Here is a 20,405-nt window from a genome sequence, read left to right on the forward strand (position 1 = left end):
AACTGCTGGTCACGTTTTGAGCTGATGTAACCTCACTGACGTCACTGAGGTTACATCAGTTCATAGCCAGCCGGTCTTGCGGAGCAGTGTGCCTGGCAGTGGCGGTTGCAAAAGCCCACCGTGCTCCATACGCTTTAGACGACGTGGAACATCGTGGGATCAGTGGACTACTTTGGAACTGCATGGGATTTGCTTTTCTTAATAAATGGGAGAACAAGTGCATTAAAAATGTTTTACCTCAAAGAAATAATTATTTGCGACCCCGTGCTATCCCGTCTGTATACTTTTTTGCTCCCCTGCCCAGGAGATGTGTATGATCAGACCATGTTCCTGCATGGCCAGACACAACCATTACACAGTACACAGCAGGGTAATATTTATAAGATTATCTAAGCACAGGAACATTTTTATTTAACACATCCAATTCTGCTAATTATTATTCCAAGATATATTGATTAAAATGAACTTTGTTCATGTGACAACCCCTTTAATGACCAGGTCAAATGTTAGAAATCTGAGCAGTGTCACTTTATGTGGTAATAACTCTTAATGTTTCAACGTATCCAAGTGATTCTGGGATTGTTTTTTTTTTTCGGGACATATGGTACTTCATGATATTAGTAAAATTTGTTTGATATGACTTGCTTTCATTTGTGAAAATATCACAATTTTGATGAAAACTTTGAAAAGAATCACAATTTTCAAACTTTCTTTCTATCCTTAAAACAGTTAGTCATGCTGTATAAAATAAATAAATAACATCTACTATATAATCGTCTAATTCTGTCTGTCTGTAACGGAAATCCCGCGTCGCTGATTGGTCACGCCCGGCCGCGACCAATCAGCAACAGGTGCAGTCCGGCCTCGAATAGCCGCTGATCTCCCGACGGTTGCCGCAGGTCATCTCCTGCTGCACGGAGGTCAGCGGTGACGCAGCCAGGAGATGACCGGCGCAGCACTCAATGTGCGGATGGTACCCAGGGTCCGGAGAAGAGGAGACTCTCCTCCAGGCCCTGGGTACCATAAACCTGTAAAAAATAGAATTAAAATAAAAAATAGTGATATACTCACCTTCCGATGGCACCCGGACTCTTTCCCTCACTGATGACGTCGCGCTCTCGCGAGAGTGACGTCATCTCCGGTCCTTCGCGCTAAGCATTACTGGGACCGAAAGATGCCGGGAGCGTGGAAAGGAGATCGGAGGCCGTCGGAAGGTGAGAATAACAGAAGCAGAGAGACCCCATGTCCTTTTGATGCAAGTTTAGTAAACCAGAAAAAAAAGTCGTGTATGCAGAACTTTTTCTTCTATTGTAAAAAATCAGAAGCCAGAAACATCTCATAAAAATGTGAATGGAGCACCTGTTTTTTTTGCAGAAAGGATGCAATGGATCACTTTTGTATATGAATTCTATTTGTCTATGTCTAAAACAGAACAGACATATGAAATGTGCAAATGGAACTCAGCCTAAATAAATGATGATTGACCTAAAGCCAATTCCCCCTTTTTAAAGGAACCTTTTATCAGAAAAACATGGTGCTTACCTGCTGACATGGTGCTAATCTGCAGGTAAATACAATTTCAAACATGTTTCTCAGTATAATGTGATGTTTGGCTCGAGGAAGAAAATGAAATTATATTCTCCCTGCAGCCGTGCACTTCCAGACATTAGGGCGGCACTGGGACAGTGAGCAGCCATCGCACTTTACATGGAGAGCACGGTAATCACTCCCTCTGCTTCTTAACTGACATCCTGCATTGAACACATAAACTGCAGAGCAGGATGTCACTCAAGGATCAGTGGGTATGATCACTGTGCTCATAATGTAGAGCCCTTAATGTTCACTGCCTGAGCTGCTCCAATGACTGGAAGTGAGCGGCTGCAGGGAGAATAGAACTTCATTTTCTCTCTGCAGTTCCAAAAATGTTTGAAATGGTATTTATTCACCTGCAGGTTACCACTAATGCATACCAATTATTTCTGATGACAGGTTCCCTTTGAATGTAAAATAGCACTATATGTAATAATGAGTGGTGTGTCATTCTCATGAGCAGTAAAGTAGCAAATATGGCGCCAAATGAATTGTTAAAGGACTCGGCAGAGGATAAAGCAAATGTGTGCAACCTTTAGTGCCCTTCATAGGCCATTACACAATAGGCTCCTAACAATGAAATGACTGGTGGACTGGTGGATACACCCTTCGGGCCTAGATTTTATCAAGTATATAATTAGTGAATATGTTCTGCTTCTTGTATTGTTCCGAATAAGTATTAATACAACATTCTGACCTAGTAAAAAAACAATACTACGCTAGGTTCACACTGCTTTAAGGGTTTGCAAGCCTGACATACCCAATTATATGTATTTAAAAGTACCATTATACACAGCTGTAAAAAATAATGTATAATCCATGCTATAGATTTTTTATACTGGTATGCTGAAAATCACACTTGACCATGTTGTCATAGTTTTAATAAGAAAGCTGAGGCTGTAAACTGTAGCCAGCAGATTAATCCATGACAAATTAGCTGTCCAGACTGGTATTAATGTGCAGTGGGATGCCAGAACATCTTTCATGTCTTCTGGGATAAAATGCAGCTGGAAGACTGAGATGAAAATTTCATTGTATGATCTCAACCAGCCAGCTGCCAGGATTACCCCTGTGCATTATCATACATGGAATTCCACAATTTGGGAATTTTGAGTCTCTAAATCAATTTCTTTATGCAGTCAGTGTTCAATGGAAATTTCTTTCAAAGAATGGATCTTTTCTTTTCTGATCTGAAATAATAAACATGGGACTAACTAATAAGGAAACAAACTGTCCAATTCATGGTAGTACCCACCATATCTGCCAGCTTAAAGATTAATTAATAGTAGTATTGATTATAGAGTCATATAGCATCTTGTTATATAGATGTATGTGAGTATATATATATATATATATATATACAATTACCTGCTTGTTTTCTTCTATGCCCATTATGGACAGCACTACGCGCGGCCAGTCGGCATGGACGTGAGGATATGTAATGGGCATTTATACTACTTCACAGCTATTAAGACCCTCTTATTGGATCCACAGATGTCTTTTAACCTTTTTAGTGTAACTTACTGTCTTCACAATGTACAGCTGCTCTGATTTACTAAAATATTTTTCCTGAGAAAGTTCTAAATTGTAAATGTTAAATACGGTAAAGAATTTCATGGACTAGTGGCTCCACAACTGTGCACTCTTGTCACTGTCTTCTAAGGCTATGTTCACAATTTGCATTTTTGCTGCTTTTTTCTTCTGCAGGCAAAACCTGCTCTCTTGGCAGTAAAGAAGCTGCTTACAAAAAGCAAGTTTTGCTGCGTTTTTATTGTTTTTTATGCATGCTGATAAAGTTTAGTGCCACTAAAAAAGACATGATTCAACTTCCTTAGGTTTTTGCACCTGATACCTACGTTTTTTGCTGCGTTTTTGCACTTACTCATTGTTTCAGTGGGTGAAAAAACACGGAAACAAGAGACATGCTGCAGTTTTCAAAAACACAGCAGTTTTCCATTTCAGTTAGGAAAAACAAACTGTGTGTATGAGATTTCTGAAATCGCATAGCTTTTGCTGGTACTGTAAAACGCAGCTTAAAATTTGCCAAAAAAACCAAGCAAAAACGCCCAGTGTGATCATAACTTTAAACTGTTTTTCCAAGTTAGCAAGTACATGGGTTATATCTAACTAAAACTGACCATACATGAGAAAACTGTGAGCCAAATTTAGTGGATAGCTATATATGTCCCAACTCTTCCTCACACAAGTGCTCAGCCGGGCATTCATATGTTTTCACTGGCAAGAGAAGAGAAAGCTGCTGACAGAATTTCCTGACGGTGCCTTATCCCTCCTGAAAAAAAAGGATCGGCTGTTGAAATTCCTATTTGCCGCTACACATCAGAAGGTGAGCCAATCCTACCGGATCAGCAGATTCAGCTGACTTTCACTTAATGTGCATGGGGGTGTTAATACTATGTCAGGAATGCTAGCCGACAATTGGATATTGGGCCTTCTAGTGGTTATAACTAGAACTGTAGCGCATAGTCATTGAAAACCTAAACTATCTAAAAGCCTAATACTACTTCAAGAAGTTCTTTCAATAAGCTTAATATTAAGCCTTTGCTACAAAATCTAAATCTGGAAATTACAGGTGACAACAGGTAGTGGTAAACAATTAGTATGGACGGGGAAACGGTAACTAAAAGGTTCACTTTAAGGCCACATTCACATGCTTAGTAATTTAACACAGCATTTGTAAGCCAAAATCAGGAGTGGAACAATCGAGGAAATGTATAATAGGAACACATCGCCACTTCTGTATTTATCACCCACTCCTGGTTTTGGATTACGGATATTGAGTCAAAATATTGACCAAATACTGAACGTGTGAACGCGGCCTACAGTATAGGGAGTTTATCACTCAGGACCCCATCTTGTAGTCAGAGCAGAGAGTTCCCAATTAAGAGTAGCCCTCCCTCTGTTGAATCTGTGTAACGAGATATTGAAAAGCATATGACTTGCTGTAATGGAATTTGGTGCCTTGGTGATATATCAGATGTTTGTCAGGAGGTTTAGAAAGTGCAGCACTCACTCACCTTTTCTCCTTTTACTCCGCTACAGTCACATTTGCTAGTTGCACACCCGTTACATCCCTGAAAATAAAATAAAAATATTTGTGTTACTAATTTAGGCATGAATTCTCAGTCAATAAAAAAATGCAACTCAAGACTATAGACTCTAGACTGTTTAATAAAAACATAATCTTAATTGCTGAATATTGAACACTTAAAGTCCAATAAATATAATGTTAACAGAAAGATCAAAATAGCAGTCATATTTGGACCTGGTTCCCAATGGAGCCCAAAGATGGCACCAGTATATAACATGGCACATTGTGGGTGGAGGCATTGTTACAGATTTTTTAGTAAGAAAGTATTACATTTTCAGCAATTCTTCTGGAAAGACTTATGCTTCACCTACACTTATCTATATGAAATATAAGAAATAAAAACATGCAGAAAAAAATATATACAGTTTAGGAATCAGATTTTTATAGAAAATACCACAGTGTGGTGTTGTAAAAATGGCAAAAAAATGGTAAATGTGGTTGTGCAATGGTGTTATCTATTTAATGGAATGCAGAGAGGATCTGACGAGAAGAGCGGTCTTCTACACCTTGTAGCTTTCTCCATCTGTTTCCATTACGGCGCCATAATTCAACTGACTAATGGCTGGCACACAGGAATATGGGAGCAATGAACACAACTTCATTAACAAGCTTCATTCCATTTATTAAAACCATTTTACAACTCATTTTATACAAATCCTAAATCCTTCTATATATTTTGCTTTTCTAGAAACATCTCATGACGCAATATCGTGCACATTCCTCATCTAAGCAGTTGCACAGGCAGCAATTAATAGCAGCTGATATATATGCTACGCTCAGAATGAACTCCTATCTATATGAACTGTGGCTGATGAATGTGTCCGCCATCAGAACATATTTTTCCTACTATCTCTCAATGCAGTTTTTGCTGGTATTTTCAGAATATTCCATTTTTTTAGATATCTGATTAGAACTCCCTTGGTACTTTGATGTTGTGAATATTATAATAACTTCAACCTGCAACTTCTCCTCCAAATAAGGAGCTATGGATCTACGACTCTGCTTATCTCCGGAATGTCTAGTATCCTCTTCACTATGAAATTCTGATATGAAATATATTATAAGCTTGGCTGCCATCCTAGCTGAATGACAACATTTGTCACCTTAGAATCCCTCTGATGAGATTATAATTTATTTATAAATATTTGTTATACAATTTATTTTACGTTACATTTTTGTATAAAAAACTAATACAATACCGGTACAATACAGACTAGTACCATAACATTTTGGTATGTACTGCTAGGTCAGGAAACCACGTAGTGATCAACCCCTTCTCAATTCCTACAGTATATTCCTCCTTGTAAAATAACAACAGTCTACACTCACCTCCGGTGCCGACGCCGTTCCATCGACAGGGAGATCCCTGCAGCCAATCAGCAGCTACTTCACTCTCACTACCTTCTGACACAACTGACGCCCAAAAGGTGTCAGAGAGCAGCAGCAGCTCTCACTTTTTCCGGGTGTCAATTTCATTCGAAGGAAGTGGGAGTGAAGTGGCTGCTGATTGACTGCAGGGCTCGGGTGAGATAACAATATCGCGTGAGCCCCTGTACAGCCAAAGCCACCAATTCTGGAATGGCGTCAGAAATGGAGGTGAATATAGGCGGCTGTTATTTTATAACTGGGAACGTAGCAATTGACAGGGGGTTGTCTGAGTTATGGACAACCCTATTAAAGGGTTACTCCCCTCTCAGCCTTTCATGTGTTATATGTGAAAAACTCCATCCAGGTGATGGCAACAGGGACTGGGGGCTACAGAAACAGTTGCACGTGGCCAAGCTGTACTGTTTCCAAAACTTTCAGAGAAACAGATACGCAATTTACAAAACTGAGAAGATACACAAAAGTATGGATCACTGTGCAGCGCTCTTTTCGTAACTCCAGTTAATTTCTATGGGGGTTACAGGAAGAGTGTAGCTCAATTTCCAGAGCTAGGAGTTTGGATGAAGTTATTCCCTTCTCAGGTATAAAAGCTAAAATGAGAAAAACCTTTTGACAGAAATGAAAAAAAGGCGACAAGAAATATGCTGTGCTTACGGATGCGTAATATTAGATGCAGGACATGAAGCTTCATTTAAAAAATATATGTTGATGGGCTACAGGACCAATATACAACAAACATGCAACAGTACAATAGTCAATCACAAACTAAGTTTCTATTGTTGAAGACATTTACGGGACTTTTTACAGCGAACACATGAATCTCTGCAAAACTCTTAGCTGTAATGTCATCTTCACATCAGTAACCACTTGCGACACTTGCTATTAGCAAGATTAGAGGATTTAAGCATACTTATAGGGGGATTTACATTTAAGTGAATGGACTGAACAAAATACAACTAAATTTGCTGTATATTTCAAAATGACAAAGTACCGTACATTTCCAGTTTATGAGATGAGAGTGCATTAGACTATAAACATCATGAAGGACAAATGTGTACAATCTCATTATACTCTCCAAAGAAACAGCAGAATAATATATTGCTAGAATAGCAGACTAAAACAAATCCATGATGTGGAATGGGACTAGAGGTCATTGCCATTAACAATTGCATGTGAAGGTCAGCAAATTACATCTTACCTAAAGAAGTAACCCATTCCTTGCTGTAAGGAAAGGGGCCTTTCTAAGTAAAGAAGAGCAATTCTTTATATTGTGCAGAAATAGTGGTACAATAAAGACACTAATAATTATCATACATTAAATTAATGAAAGTAAGAACAAACTAAAGTATTTATCTTCCAGGCAGAAGGAGAAGGCAGAACGAACAAATTGAAAGCTGTACATGCTAACTTCTGTAATGTACGGTATGTTCTGTTAAATACATTTCATAAGTTTATACTAGTAAGTGACTTACAATAAATTTATAAGTCTATGCAAAATATGTTTTCTGCATATTGGTGGACTAATCAGGACCAGCACTCTCATTAGTCTTTGTACTGCTATATATACTGAGAAAATAGGCCCTTTATACTACGGTCTTCTAGGTTTATTTAACTTTAGCATTGTCAGCGACTGTGATATTGTGCCAGCTAAATAAACGCACACATATAAATACACATGAGAAACCAGAGATTTGTTTCATGATTTTAGGGCTTGAAAATGTCAGTCAAATCATACTGTATACATTAGCATTTCATAAATAGTCATTGTCATAAACAGTACTAATCAGACCATACTAGGCAATGCTAACAGAGGCATTAAATACTGTGCAGTAAATAAAGTAAAGTAAAAGCCTTCTACCGTGCTTCCCTGAAAATAAGACCAGTTCTTATATTATCTTTTGCTCTCAAAGATGAGTTAGGAATTATTTTCAGGGGATTTCTTATTTGTTTTTCCATGAACTGCAATCTACTTTTATTCTTGAACAAAAAATTCAACATTTATTCAAATATAATCATGTCGTCACTCACACTGTGAATACCAAAGTATATACAGTGGGGAAAATAAGTATTTGATACACTGACGATGTTGCAAGATTTCCCAACTAGAAAGAATAGAGAAGTTTGTGATTTTTATTGTAGGTACACTTTAACTGTGAGAGACAGAATCTTAAAAAGCCACAACCCATCTTCAATGCTCTTACTGAGGGAAGCAGGTTGTTGGCCAAAATCTCGCGATACATGATCCCATCTATCCTCCCTTCAATACGGTGCAGTTGTAGGGAAGGTGACCTGATGGACGGACTTATTAGTAAGAAGAAAGGAACGTTTGCACAGTTAGGCAGATAGCAGTTATGACAGTGGGGAAACAGCTAGGAAAGTGTAGATGACGTGCAGTACCTTGGGTTGACCACTAGATGGCAGGGAAGAGTGTAAGTTCAGGACTTAACAGCAGCTTAGGGCTTTAGAAACCGTTGGACATGGGGGCGGAGTTACAGGGAACCTGGAAAGTTATAAATTTGACAGGAGGGTTCCAGAAAGTTCCAGTCCCCGGGAGGTGCTCAAGATACAAGGAGTCTGTGACAGTTTGTGTGCTGTGAGGAGAGCCAAACCAGGGGACTGAGGAGAGAGGAAGTCAGGGGGGTGTTCCTGACAGGGAGTACCGCAGTACAGACGAGGCCCCGAAGAAAAGCGTACCGTATTGAAGACGATAACTGACCAGTAAAAGTGCTGATGGTGAACGGGCCTAAGGCGGCCACAGTGACTGCGCTGACAGGATCGTCACAAAGTGAAAAAGGGACGGTACGTGTAATTATGTCCCTGGTGGAAAAGTACGGTGTGTGAGTGTGTAATGGGGCCGTGAAGAGAATTGCGGTGTATCGTGAGGGCCGTCAGTCGGACAGCGGAAAATAAATTTGGACCTGTTGCACCCGAAATCTGCCTCCATCTTGTGTCTGTACGTCACTGCGCGGTATACAGAGGAACCACCCCCCAGCCCGGCCCACGACCCTACACTTGGCGTAGTAGGCAGGATCGCCGCCGCTAGTACGATATCTTCTGCGGCAGGCCTGCCTCTGAGGAATGGAAAAGGATTTGGACTACTCGGTTTGGATTATAAACACCTGTGGATTACAAATTGCTAATCTGTGGATTACAAATTGGGAATGCTGTGGAGGATCTGTGGTGTTGGCAGAGGATCCGGGGCGGTACCAAGTTCTGTGCAAGATGGCGGTGTTGCTCCAACGCAGGAGAGAGATCCGGGTGTTTGCAGTCGTCCCGGTTGGACTGGGACCCCCTCCAACGTACCCCTGGGGGAAGCGATATGTACCAGGGCGCCGATGCTCCCACATACTGGACCCAGGCAGCTGTGTGGAGAGGCCTGCCATCGCCCCACCCAGAAGAGGGAGTGACGCGGAGGAAGAGATTGGCTGTGGCTGCTTGGCGCCATTTGATTGCTGCCCACCGGACGGGATGCGACGCTTTGGTTGTCGAGGCATCGGGCACCTGGAGTGGCGATGGCATTGGGAGAACGAGCCTAGCCGGAAGACTTATCTCTTAGACCCATGGGCAGTCACTCGGATCTCGGGCGGAGTAGAACAATTGCGGGCCCCACGGGAGTGGCCGCCAAAGTGGACATCAGAGTGCCTCCCCGCAGAACCCCCGAGCCTGGAGGCTGGCCCCGCCAGATGGCGGGGTGAAGGACGGAGACTGTGGGAGGAGCCGGTGAAGGTGAGAGTTCCCCCGGTTCCGCCGGCGGCTCCGCAGGTGGCCCCCACCACTCGGCCGCAGCACGCGGCCTCCGGTGTTCCTGAAGGCCTGACTGCAGAGGGCCCTACGATCTATGCTGAGCTGAGTAAGGCCCCCGCTCCCACCCCCGAGCCACCCCGCCCGGTGTCACCAGTGCGGAGCTCGTCCGCGGAAGGCGCTGCTGTGTTTCCCCTGCCAGTAATGACCTCATCACCGAAACCGGCTGATATTCTGGCCCTGGCTGCAATTCCAGGTGCAGCCTAACCCGGCGCTGGAGACGGTCGCGGCCTATTTGTCAGGTTCTGCGGCCTATTCAACAGGAACTACGGCTGATCCTCCTCGCCGCCCCGGCCCCAGCGGCTGCTGGGCCGCTGACATCTACGGCCGCCTCTGCCCCGCACTCGACCACGGCTGAGTCCCGCCCACCGGACTACAGGGCCTATACCGGACCCTTCGTTTGGGTCGCGGAAGTCATCAAAAAGAAAAAGGCCAGGGAGCAGGAGATTTGGAACCTGCTCCATGAGAGGGGAGAAGCTGGCATGGCGGCTACACGATCCTTGGGACGGCTTGTATACACCAATATATCAAAGGGGTACGGGTTTATTCGAGACCTTGCGACCGGCCAGAAAGTATACATCAACATGGCATCGATTCGCCATGGCCGGGCCTTGCAAGAGGGGGACTTGGTATCCTATTACAAGGAATATTGTCCTCGCGTCTACTATGCAGTAGCCGTGCTCGCTGAACCTGAAGATCACGAGCCCCCGTAGAAAGGACTTTAAGGACACTCCCTGCATCCCGGAAGCTCCACGGCTGTGGGGTCCCTTGTTACCGGCCACTAGGAGATGGCGTGGACTGCCAGGAATTCGTTGTAACGTTATGCAGGTCATTGGGACAGTTTGCGTTAAGAAAAAAAAAATGTTTTGTTTTCTTTTGTTAAAATTGTTGAAGTTGGTTTGTCTGACATGGCGGGGGTAGATATATAAAAAAAAAAAGGGGAGTGCCAATGTTAAAGGAAGGGGGAGAAAGCCTGTTACCTTTTTTTGTTGGTTAAAAAAAAAAAGAAGCAGCAAATGAAAAAAGGGGTACTTATGTCATATTATAAAGTTTGGTTAATGTATAATATGCATAAGAAGATTGCAACAGGTCCGAGTATGGGGGGTCTGTGTGACCAAAGGAAATGTGTGACCAGAAGGAATGTGAGACCAAAGGGGTCTACGAGATAAGAGGGTCTGTGTGACCGGGACGCCGACCATGACTTGTTATTGAAGGAAAGGTAAAGTGATGGAAGATGTGAGGTGGATAGAAGTCCCAAGTCAGGTCCCTAACACCACGGACATTCCCGAAGAAGGAAGCGGACGCTGACAATGATCTGGTAGGTGTAAGACCTCGATCATGGCGTACCGGATAGTGAAAGGTGACAGAAGGGGAGAGAAGGGGAAGGTACACGCCGTAGAGAGAATCCGGATGTACCTAGCCCACTTTGAGAGATGTTGTCATGTGGCGTGCGCGCTGGCGAGTGGCGGTAGGCTGCTCAGAGCTTGGTGCTCCTGGTTTGGTTTGGCCCCCACAGATGGTGGGTATGGCCCAACCACCGGTCCGACAACAGAAAGTAGGGGAAGTTTCAGAACGACTAAGGTAGGGATGATGATTGTCAAGGACGACAATAGACAAAGGAAGGAGGAGTGTAGGGAAGGTGACCTGACGGACGGACTTATTAGTAAGAAGAAAGGAGGGTTTGCACAGTTAGGCAGATAGCAGTTATGACAGTGGGGAAACAGCTAGGAAAGTGTAGATGACGTGCAGTACCTTGGGTTGACCACTAGATGGCAGGGAGGAGTGTAAGTTCAGGACTTAACAGCAGCTTAGGGCTTTAGAAACCGTTGGTCATGGGGGGGCGGAGATACAGGGAACCGGGAAAGTTATAAATTTGACAGGAGGGTTCCAGAAAGTTCCAGTCCCCGGGAGGTGCTCAAGAGACAAGGAGTCTGTGACAGTTTGTGTGCTGTGAGGAGAGCCAAACCAGGGGACTGAGGAGAGAGGAAGTCAGGGGGGTGGTCCTGACTGGGAGTACCGCAGTACAGACGAGGCCCCGGAGAAAAGCGTACCGTATTGAAGACGATAACTGACCAGTAAAAGTGCTGATGGTGAACGGGCCTAAGGCGGCCACAGTGACTGCGCTGACAGGATCGGCACTAAGTGAAAAAGGGACGGTACGTGTAATTACGTCCCTGGTGGAAAAGTACGGTGTGTGAGTGTGTAACGGGGCCTGGACACGGAGGGCCGTGAAGAGAATTGCGGTGTATCATGAGGGCCGTCAGTCGGACGGCAGAAAATAAACTTGGACCTGTTGCACCCAAAATCTGCCTCCATCTTGTGTCTGTACGTCACTGCGCGGTATACAGAGGGACCACCCCCCAGCCCGGCCCACGACCCTACACAGTCATCCCGTCTCCTTTGCAGAAAAGCACCCCAAAAGTATGATGTTCTCGCACCATGCTTCACGAGTGGGATGGTGTTCTTGGGGTTGCACTCATCCTTCTTCCTCCAAAAACAGTGAATAGAGTTGATACCAAAAAGTTCTATTTTGATCTAATCTGACCACATGAACTTCTCCCATTCCTCCTCTGGATCATCTAGATGTCATTAGCAAACTTCAAACAGGCCTGGACACGTGCTGGCATGAGCAGAGGGACCTTGCGTGCCCTGCAGGATTTTAATCCGTGATGGAATAGTGTATTACTAGCCCCTCATGTTTGAGTCTGTGGACCCAGCTCTCTTCAGGTCATTGACCAAGTCCTAGTCTCAGTGTAGCTCTGGGCTGATTCCTGACCTTTCTCAGAATCATCCTTACCCCCATGAGGTGAGATCTTCCTTGGAACCCAAGAACAAGGCTTCTTCCATTTTCTTATAATTGTGCCAACAGTTGTTGCCTTCTCACCAAGCTGCTTTCCTACTGTCCCGTAGCCCATTCCAGAATTGTGCAGGTCTACAATTTTGTCCTTGATGTCCTTAGACAGCTCTCTTGTCTTGGCCATGGTGGAGAGGTTGGAGTGTGATAGACTGAGTGTGTGGACAGGTGTCTTTTATACAGGTTCAATGAGTTCAAACAGGTGCAATTAATACAGGTAATGAGTGCAGAGTAGGAGAAAACTAACAGGTCTGTGAGAGCCATAATTCTTGCGGGTTGGTAGGTGATCAAATACTTATTTCATGAAATAAAATGCAATTTAATTATTTAAAGATCATACAAACTGTTTTTCTGTTTTTTATTTTTAGATTCTGTCTCTTTGTAGCTGGGAAAACTTTCAAAATCGGCAGTGTATCAAATACTTATTTTCCCCACTGAACACACACAAGTCTATACAAACACACAACAAATACATACACATATATACACCCACACTGCACATACAGTACATACCAGGCTGTCTCATTGTCAGTTCTTCTAGACTCCCACAATTTAAGGACTTTTGGTGATACCAAACCTCTTAACCTCAAAACAGAAATGTTGTGGGCCCAAATATAGTGGGAACGATGAGAAATTTCCCACTCCCCCCCCAATGCCGGCCTTGACTGTAACAAGGACTTATTTTTGGAGTAGAGATTATATTTCAAGCATACTGCAAAAAATCCTGGAAAATCGTGCTGTGGTTTAGGTTCCGTGTAGGTCTAATTTTGGGGGAAACACTGTACCTCTTATGTTAGTAGAGAACAAGACCTTATTTTCCACTCATCAACTATAGTCTCTCCTCCTCTCGATTTAAAACTGAATGCATCTTCAGAAAGGCAGAGATAAGATGGATTTATAGTTTCAATGAGAGATCAAGTTACTGTTGCTGCCAACTGAAGTCGATGAAGAAGGGAGGGGTAAAAGAAAGAGCAGCTGCAGCTGTGAGAGATAAACACGCAGACGCAGATTTAGCTGCTGTTTCTAGTTTGTGTTCTGCCAGTGCTGAATTCACAGCTGCGCTGCTCAAGACTGCTGTATATCGCCTCCAACCTGTTGCTGCTTTTGAGGGCATACAGAGATATAGGACAGTAGGTTCTTCCCTTCTCTGTGCATCATAGAAGCTAATCTCTGCTCACTTTGAAGGTGTGTTGAGCAACAAATGACAATTATGAACATAGGGAAAAATTGGTGATATATGGAAGATTCAAGCCATATAATGGTCAGAAACAGTTATAATAATAATTGTATAAGAAATAGTATGGTTTCTCCAGCGATCAGGCCAATGGTGGGGTAAAATATAACTTTTATTTTTCCATTAAAAAGGTTCCAAGTTTCTTCAGTAACATTTTTGCAAAGTCAATCCCTTGTGGACGACATGTTTCGACACTAAATGTGTCTTCCTCCGGGTCCCAGGTAATAATTGTATATAGCGCCAACATATTCCGCAGCACTGTACAATTGAGTAAAGTATACACTCGACTTCTAAAAAAATTCCATGAGTCAGGTTTTAGCTAAACCCATTCACAAACAGAAGAAAATAAATCTTGTTGTATAAACCTAAAAAAGTGCATACCAACGGTTGAGCACCATAATGGTCTCACTTGTAATGTTAAATAAAGTGCATATTTTTACAGTATTAAATGATCCCAATAAATTTAGTAAAATAATATCAAACACATACAGTGGGGAAAAAAAGTATTTAGTCAGTCAGCAATAGTGCAAGTTCCACCACTTAAAAAGATGAGAGGCGTCTGTAATTTACATCATAGGTAGACCTCAACTATGGGAGACAAACTGAGAAAAAAAAATCCAGAAAATCACATTGTCTGTTTTGTTTTCATTTCATTTGCATATTATGGTGGAAAATAAGTATTTGGTCAGAAACAAGCAATCAAGATTTCTGGCTCTCACAGACCTGTAACTTCTTCTTTAAGAGTCTCCTCTTTCCTCCACTCATTACCTGTAGTAATGGCACCTGTTTAAACTTGTTATCAGTATAAAAAGACACCTGTGCACACCCTCAAACAGTCTGACTCCGAACTCCACTATGGTGAAGACCAAAGAGCTGTCAAAGGACACCAGAAACAAAATTGTAGCCCTGCACCAGGCTGGGAAGACTGAATCTGCAATAGCCAACCAGCTTGGAGTGAAGAAATCAACTGTGGGAGCAATAATTAGAAAATGGAAGACATACAAGACCACTGATAATCTCCCTCGATCTGGTGCTCCACGCAAAATCCCACCCCGTGGGGTCAGAATGATCACAAGAACGGTGAGCAAAAATCCCAGAACCACGCGGGGGGACCTAGTGAATGAACTGCAGAGAGCTGGGACCAATGTAACAAGGCCTACCATAAGTAACACACTACGCCACCATGGACTCAGATCCTGCAGTGCCAGACATGTCCCACTGCTTAAGCCTGTACATGTCCGGGCCCGTCTGAAGTTTGCTAGAGAGCATTTGGATGATCCAGAGGAGTTTTGGGAGAATGTCCTATGGTCTGATGAAACCAAACTGGAACTGTTTGGTAGAAACACAACTTGTCGTGTTTGGAGGAAAAAGAATACTGAGTTGCATCCATCAAACACCATACCTACTGTAAAGCATGGTGGTGGAAACATCATGCTTTGGGGCTGTTTCTCTGCAAAGGGGCCAGGACGACTGATCCGGGTACATGAAAGAATGAATGGGGCCATGTATCGTGAGATTTTGAGTGCAAACCTCCTTCCATCAGCAAGGGCATTGAAGATGAAACGTGGCTGGGTCTTTCAACATGACAATGATCCAAAGCACACCGCCTGGGCAACGAAGGAGTGGCTTCGTAAGAAGCATTTCAAGGTCCTGGAGTGGCCTAGCCGGTCTCCAGATCTCAACCCTATAGAAAACCTTTGGAGGGAGTTGAAAGTCCGTGTTGCCAAGCGAAAAGCCAAAAACATCACTGCTCTAGAGGAGATCTGCATGGAGGAATGGGCCAACATACCAACAACAGTGTGTGGCAACCTTGTGAAGACTTACAGAAAACGTTTGACCTCTGTCATTGCCAACAAAGGATATATCACAAAGTATTGAAATGAAATTTTGTTTCTGACCAAATACTTATTTTCCACCATAATATGCAAATAAAATGAAAACAAAACAGACAATGTGATTTTCTGGATTTTTTTTTCTCAGTTTGTCTCCCATAGTTGAGGTCTACCTATGATGTAAATTACAGACGCCTCTCATCTTTTTAAGTGGTGGAACTTGCACTATTGCTGACTGACTAAATACTTTTTTTCCCCACTGTATGTTTTCAGTATGTTGTGTTTATTGGTGCACTAATGAAGCCAAAACATTGGATGGCCAATTTGCTGAAGATTTCTGCTTCACAATGGGTAAAATAAGCTAGCAAATCTGCCATAACATCCACATGTACTACATGTGGTGCAGATTTTTTGGCTAGTTAATATATATATATATATATATATATATATATATATACTAGATGGAGGCTCGATGCTATCGCATCTGGAGGGCGGTAATGTCACGATGGGGGCAGGCTTTGCAGTATTGAGAATCTCTCCACTCCGATGTGCTCCCCCACCTATCCACTTTCTCTTTCCCCATGTGCTGACTTCTCCCATCTGTGCTCTCTTCTTTGACCTGTCTTCCCCATGTGCTATCCCCCATTACGGTCTATCTCCTTCCTGTGCTGTGTTCTCCCCTCATGTGCTGTCCCGTTTGAGAGGTCCCCCCCTGTGCTGTCTCTCTCACCCCTGTGTCTGACCGTGTACAGAACATACCACAGCTCCTGGGCAGGGGAGGAAGCAAAAGACAATACTGACATTACAGCAGGAGATCACAGTGGATACATTTTGTGAGGTAAAATATTGTTTAAAAACAGTCAGTGAAATATGTTACCTCACAAAATGAATCCTCTGTGATCCCCTGCTGTAATGTCAGTATTGTCTTTTGCTTCCTCCCCTGCCCAGGAGATGTAGTATGCTCCGTACACGATCAGACACAGACAATTTTTAAAATGAACTTTTGTTCATGGGAAAACCCCTTTAATGTGACCAGCTTCCTCTGCCTGTAGACACGTTGCGCATCTGCCACCGGGATCAGCCAAATGATTCACTGCGCCTGCATAGAATTTGTGCAGGTGCAGTGCAACGGTGTTCCGCTGGTTGTACCGCGCAAGAGGCTGCGTGTGTGTGAGTGAGTGAAAGTGTGAGTGAGTGTGTGAATGAGTGTGTGAATGAGTGTGAGTGCGAATGTGTGTGAGTGTGTGAATGAGTGTGAGTCAGTGAGTGTAACTGTGAATGTGAGTGTCAGTGTGAGTGTGACTGTGTGAATGCGAGTGTGAGTGAGTGTGACTGAGTATGAGTGTGAGTGTGTCAGTGTGAGTGTGAATGTATGAGTGTGACTGTGTGAATGTGAATGTGACTGTGCGTGTGAGAGAGTGTGTAAGTGTGTGTGGTGCGACGGTGTTCCGCTGGTGGTACTGCGCAATAGGTTGGTACCAGCAGCAGTTTCCATATTGAGACACCCATCTTTTGGGTGTCCCAATATGGCAGTCGGTGAACTTCCTGCGCTTGGCATTCTGGGATACGGTGACATCTGGACAAAACAGGAAATGAAAACATTACAAGGCAATTATATAAATATATATATATATCTTAAAACGAACCTGTCATGTTGAAAATACAGTTCAGTCTGTGTTGCAGCATGCTAAAGATGGAATAGGTAGCAGATTGATACACCTGTTTGTGGGAAAATATGCAGTATGACTTGTACTTTATAGAAATCTCTGCTTGGCAGCAGCCACTAAACAATATAAGGTCTTCTGTGTCCCTCCCCATAGATTGCTTAGTTATAGATACTGATGGAGAGATAGTCAGCTGCTCAGTAGGGGGGGCGCGTGTCAGACCCGACAATCTCATACTGATGACCTATCCAAAGGAAAGAGAGAGAGAGGTCATCAATATGTCATTCTCAGATAATATGTAGACTTCCTGCAGCCTCCACTGCACCGTAATGAGAATGGAAGCTTACTGCATACTGTCTTATCATTCAGTTAAATCTACTCATCCTGGCCAGATGGAGACAAAAGCGAGAACGCTCTTTTGGCTTCCGTCTGGTAAATGTGGGGCCATGGAAATAGTATACAATAGGGATTTTTTCCCAGTGTATTTGTTTGGCATAGTGCACACACGTATTACACCTAGGCTAACATCTACTGTACTTTAAGCCTTGGTTACAGAGTGACTCAGTAATGGAAAAAGTATTGTCCATTATTCTGGAAATAATGTTTGAATAGCGACTGTAGAAAAATGACATACATGGAGGCTCACATTGCTAACAAGCCAAATAAAAGAAAAACCCAAAAAACAAGACATAAAAAATAAAACAGAATTACATGAGGAGGAAGGAACTTCCACCTGCATCCTGCTGAGGAATGTGAAATTTCCTCTTATAAGAATAGGAAGGCAAAGTTACAAAAACTTCCCAACATAAATAATGACCTCCAGGTTTATATTCATAGGACAGTCTTATTATATGTCATGCCACTAAACACTTCATACCGCTGAGCTGGGGTTGGAGAAATACTGACAATGTCTTGTAAACTTAGCAAAAATGGTCAAATGTGACACGAAGTAAAAAATAACATTCAGCTGAATATTCTCAAGATAATATAGTGTAATATAATATTGAGTGCAATGAAAAAAAATGATTGTTTTTTAACTCTTGAAGCAATTTTTATAATATCTTTATGTGTTCTGAGAGCTGTTATATTTTTATTATACCACTGGCATGGCGACATGGGGATATGATTTTTGCAGAGAACTTTGTGTTTTCTAATGTCACCTTTTAGGGTACATTTCATGTTTTGCATCACTTTTATATTCTTTTAGAGGAATAGGGGAAGGAGAAAGCCAACAATTTAAAAAGTAAAATCCTCTAACCTCTCCTCACCCCAGTACTCTCAGCCATATTAATAAGAATGGTAAGGTAAGTATTATCACGCTTTAATATAATTGATGCATCGTCATTTAACATTCAGAATTTAATATTATAGTCCAATATTCATCCATTATGTGTCGCTTAACCAGAAATCTTATGGGTTAAGTATGCCTAAGTTATCTACAATTTCAGCCCTCAAATATCATTGGAGAACAACAAATTCATAAGCTTTCTGATTTGAACATCAGTCGAGAAATTTACAATAAAGGAACTCCATTTTTTTAAATCCTTTCGTCTCTGTATATTTATTTTGTCCAGTTTTCCAATTTATCAATATTTCATTTACTCCACCAGTTTTGCAATCTGAGGAGTAGTCAGACATATCCACTTGGCAAGCAGACATCTCTTAGCCACCAAAATAAGGACATGAGCAAACAGCAACAGAGACCCTGTAACTGAGTGTCAGGGGTTTCTCAGGAATAGTTCATTGGATGTCATTAGATATATGAAGTGGTCCTGGTATAAATGGGACCATACTTCATGAAATTGTAGGCAATGTTTCCCCTGTTTATATTAGGCAAGCAATATACACAGTACATATGTATATATATATATATATATATATATATATATACATATATATGATAGGTCTCTATATGCAAGGGAATCTTGTCTGTGATCTGAACACAGTGGCCGTATATAGGTGGGTTCAATCCTAGGTTCTGCATACAGATCTGGAGTCTGGCCTAAGGTCAATATCTATATTTATTGAGTCTGGTGTATGGACTATTATAATTTCTGGGTATGGTAAAAAAGATCTTCTATACTATCTGTGAATAAAATGCTATTGGTTAGGGTATGCCCTATATAAATGGGCAGGGCATAATGGAAAACTAATTTCTGCCTCATGTTCCCAAATGAACAGAAATCAAGATGCAGCATCAGTCCTGTCACACAGCAGTAACAATGGGACTCCACATGCCCTACTAATATATAATTGGGTCTGTCCGAGTTCTGCTGTAGTGTCTTTTTGACAGGAAGAATAGTGCTGAATGCTGCCCTATTCTTACCATCATCTGCGATGGAGCTGATGACAGCAGTTTAAACACAGCCTTATAGATGATTGCTTCCTTTGGGGTACTTGTATGGATCATTTTGTCACCAGGAGGTACTTGGCTTGAAAACACTAGAAAGTCAGAAAGGGCTCTCTAATTTGAAGAAGTGTTTTCTTCTTGCCAATCCTTAATAAAACTTGCATGCAAAAATGATTATAAATGACAGGTTATAAAACATTTGGTATAGTTACTGTCAATTTCAGCCAAGTGTTTAGGGATGTATGTATCATAGATATTAATAGACTATTAAATACTTTGACTAGCTAAGCCTATCCATGAGATGGTAATGTCAGTGCTGTCCAGGGTCCTGATTAATCAAGTTAGGACTCACAACTTAGTGAACAAAACATCTGTAATTTCATAATTATCAATTAATAATATCATGTAAATTAGCCTTGGCCTTCGTTGTTGTATAAAGACTTCCATGCATACTGGTTATTAAGGTGGAAAAGAATAAATAATTTGGCACAAAACATTCAATTCAGTCATGAACTGCATGACAAACGAGTGGTTTACATCTTAATTCTACATTTGGGTGAATTTCCTCTCAATCTAGACCTTTTC

General features: G+C 42.2%; 1 protein-coding gene across 1 annotated transcript in view; it reads right to left on the reverse strand.

Moving 5' to 3' along the window:
- The window catches only part of COL4A1 (collagen type IV alpha 1 chain), a 232,061-nt gene that overhangs the window by 135,464 nt on the left and 76,192 nt on the right, over nt 1-20,405 (reverse strand). The window contains exon 2 of the mRNA XM_073556826.1: nt 4,626-4,682. Within this exon, the coding sequence (XP_073412927.1) occupies nt 4,626-4,682 (57 nt within the window). The remainder of the gene's footprint in view (nt 1-4,625; nt 4,683-20,405) is intronic.

Source organism: Dendrobates tinctorius, unplaced genomic scaffold, assembly GCF_039654945.1.
Source record: "Dendrobates tinctorius isolate UK_male_01 unplaced genomic scaffold, ASM3965494v1 ptg000240l, whole genome shotgun sequence".
Classification (NCBI taxonomy): domain Eukaryota; kingdom Metazoa; phylum Chordata; class Amphibia; order Anura; family Dendrobatidae; genus Dendrobates; species Dendrobates tinctorius.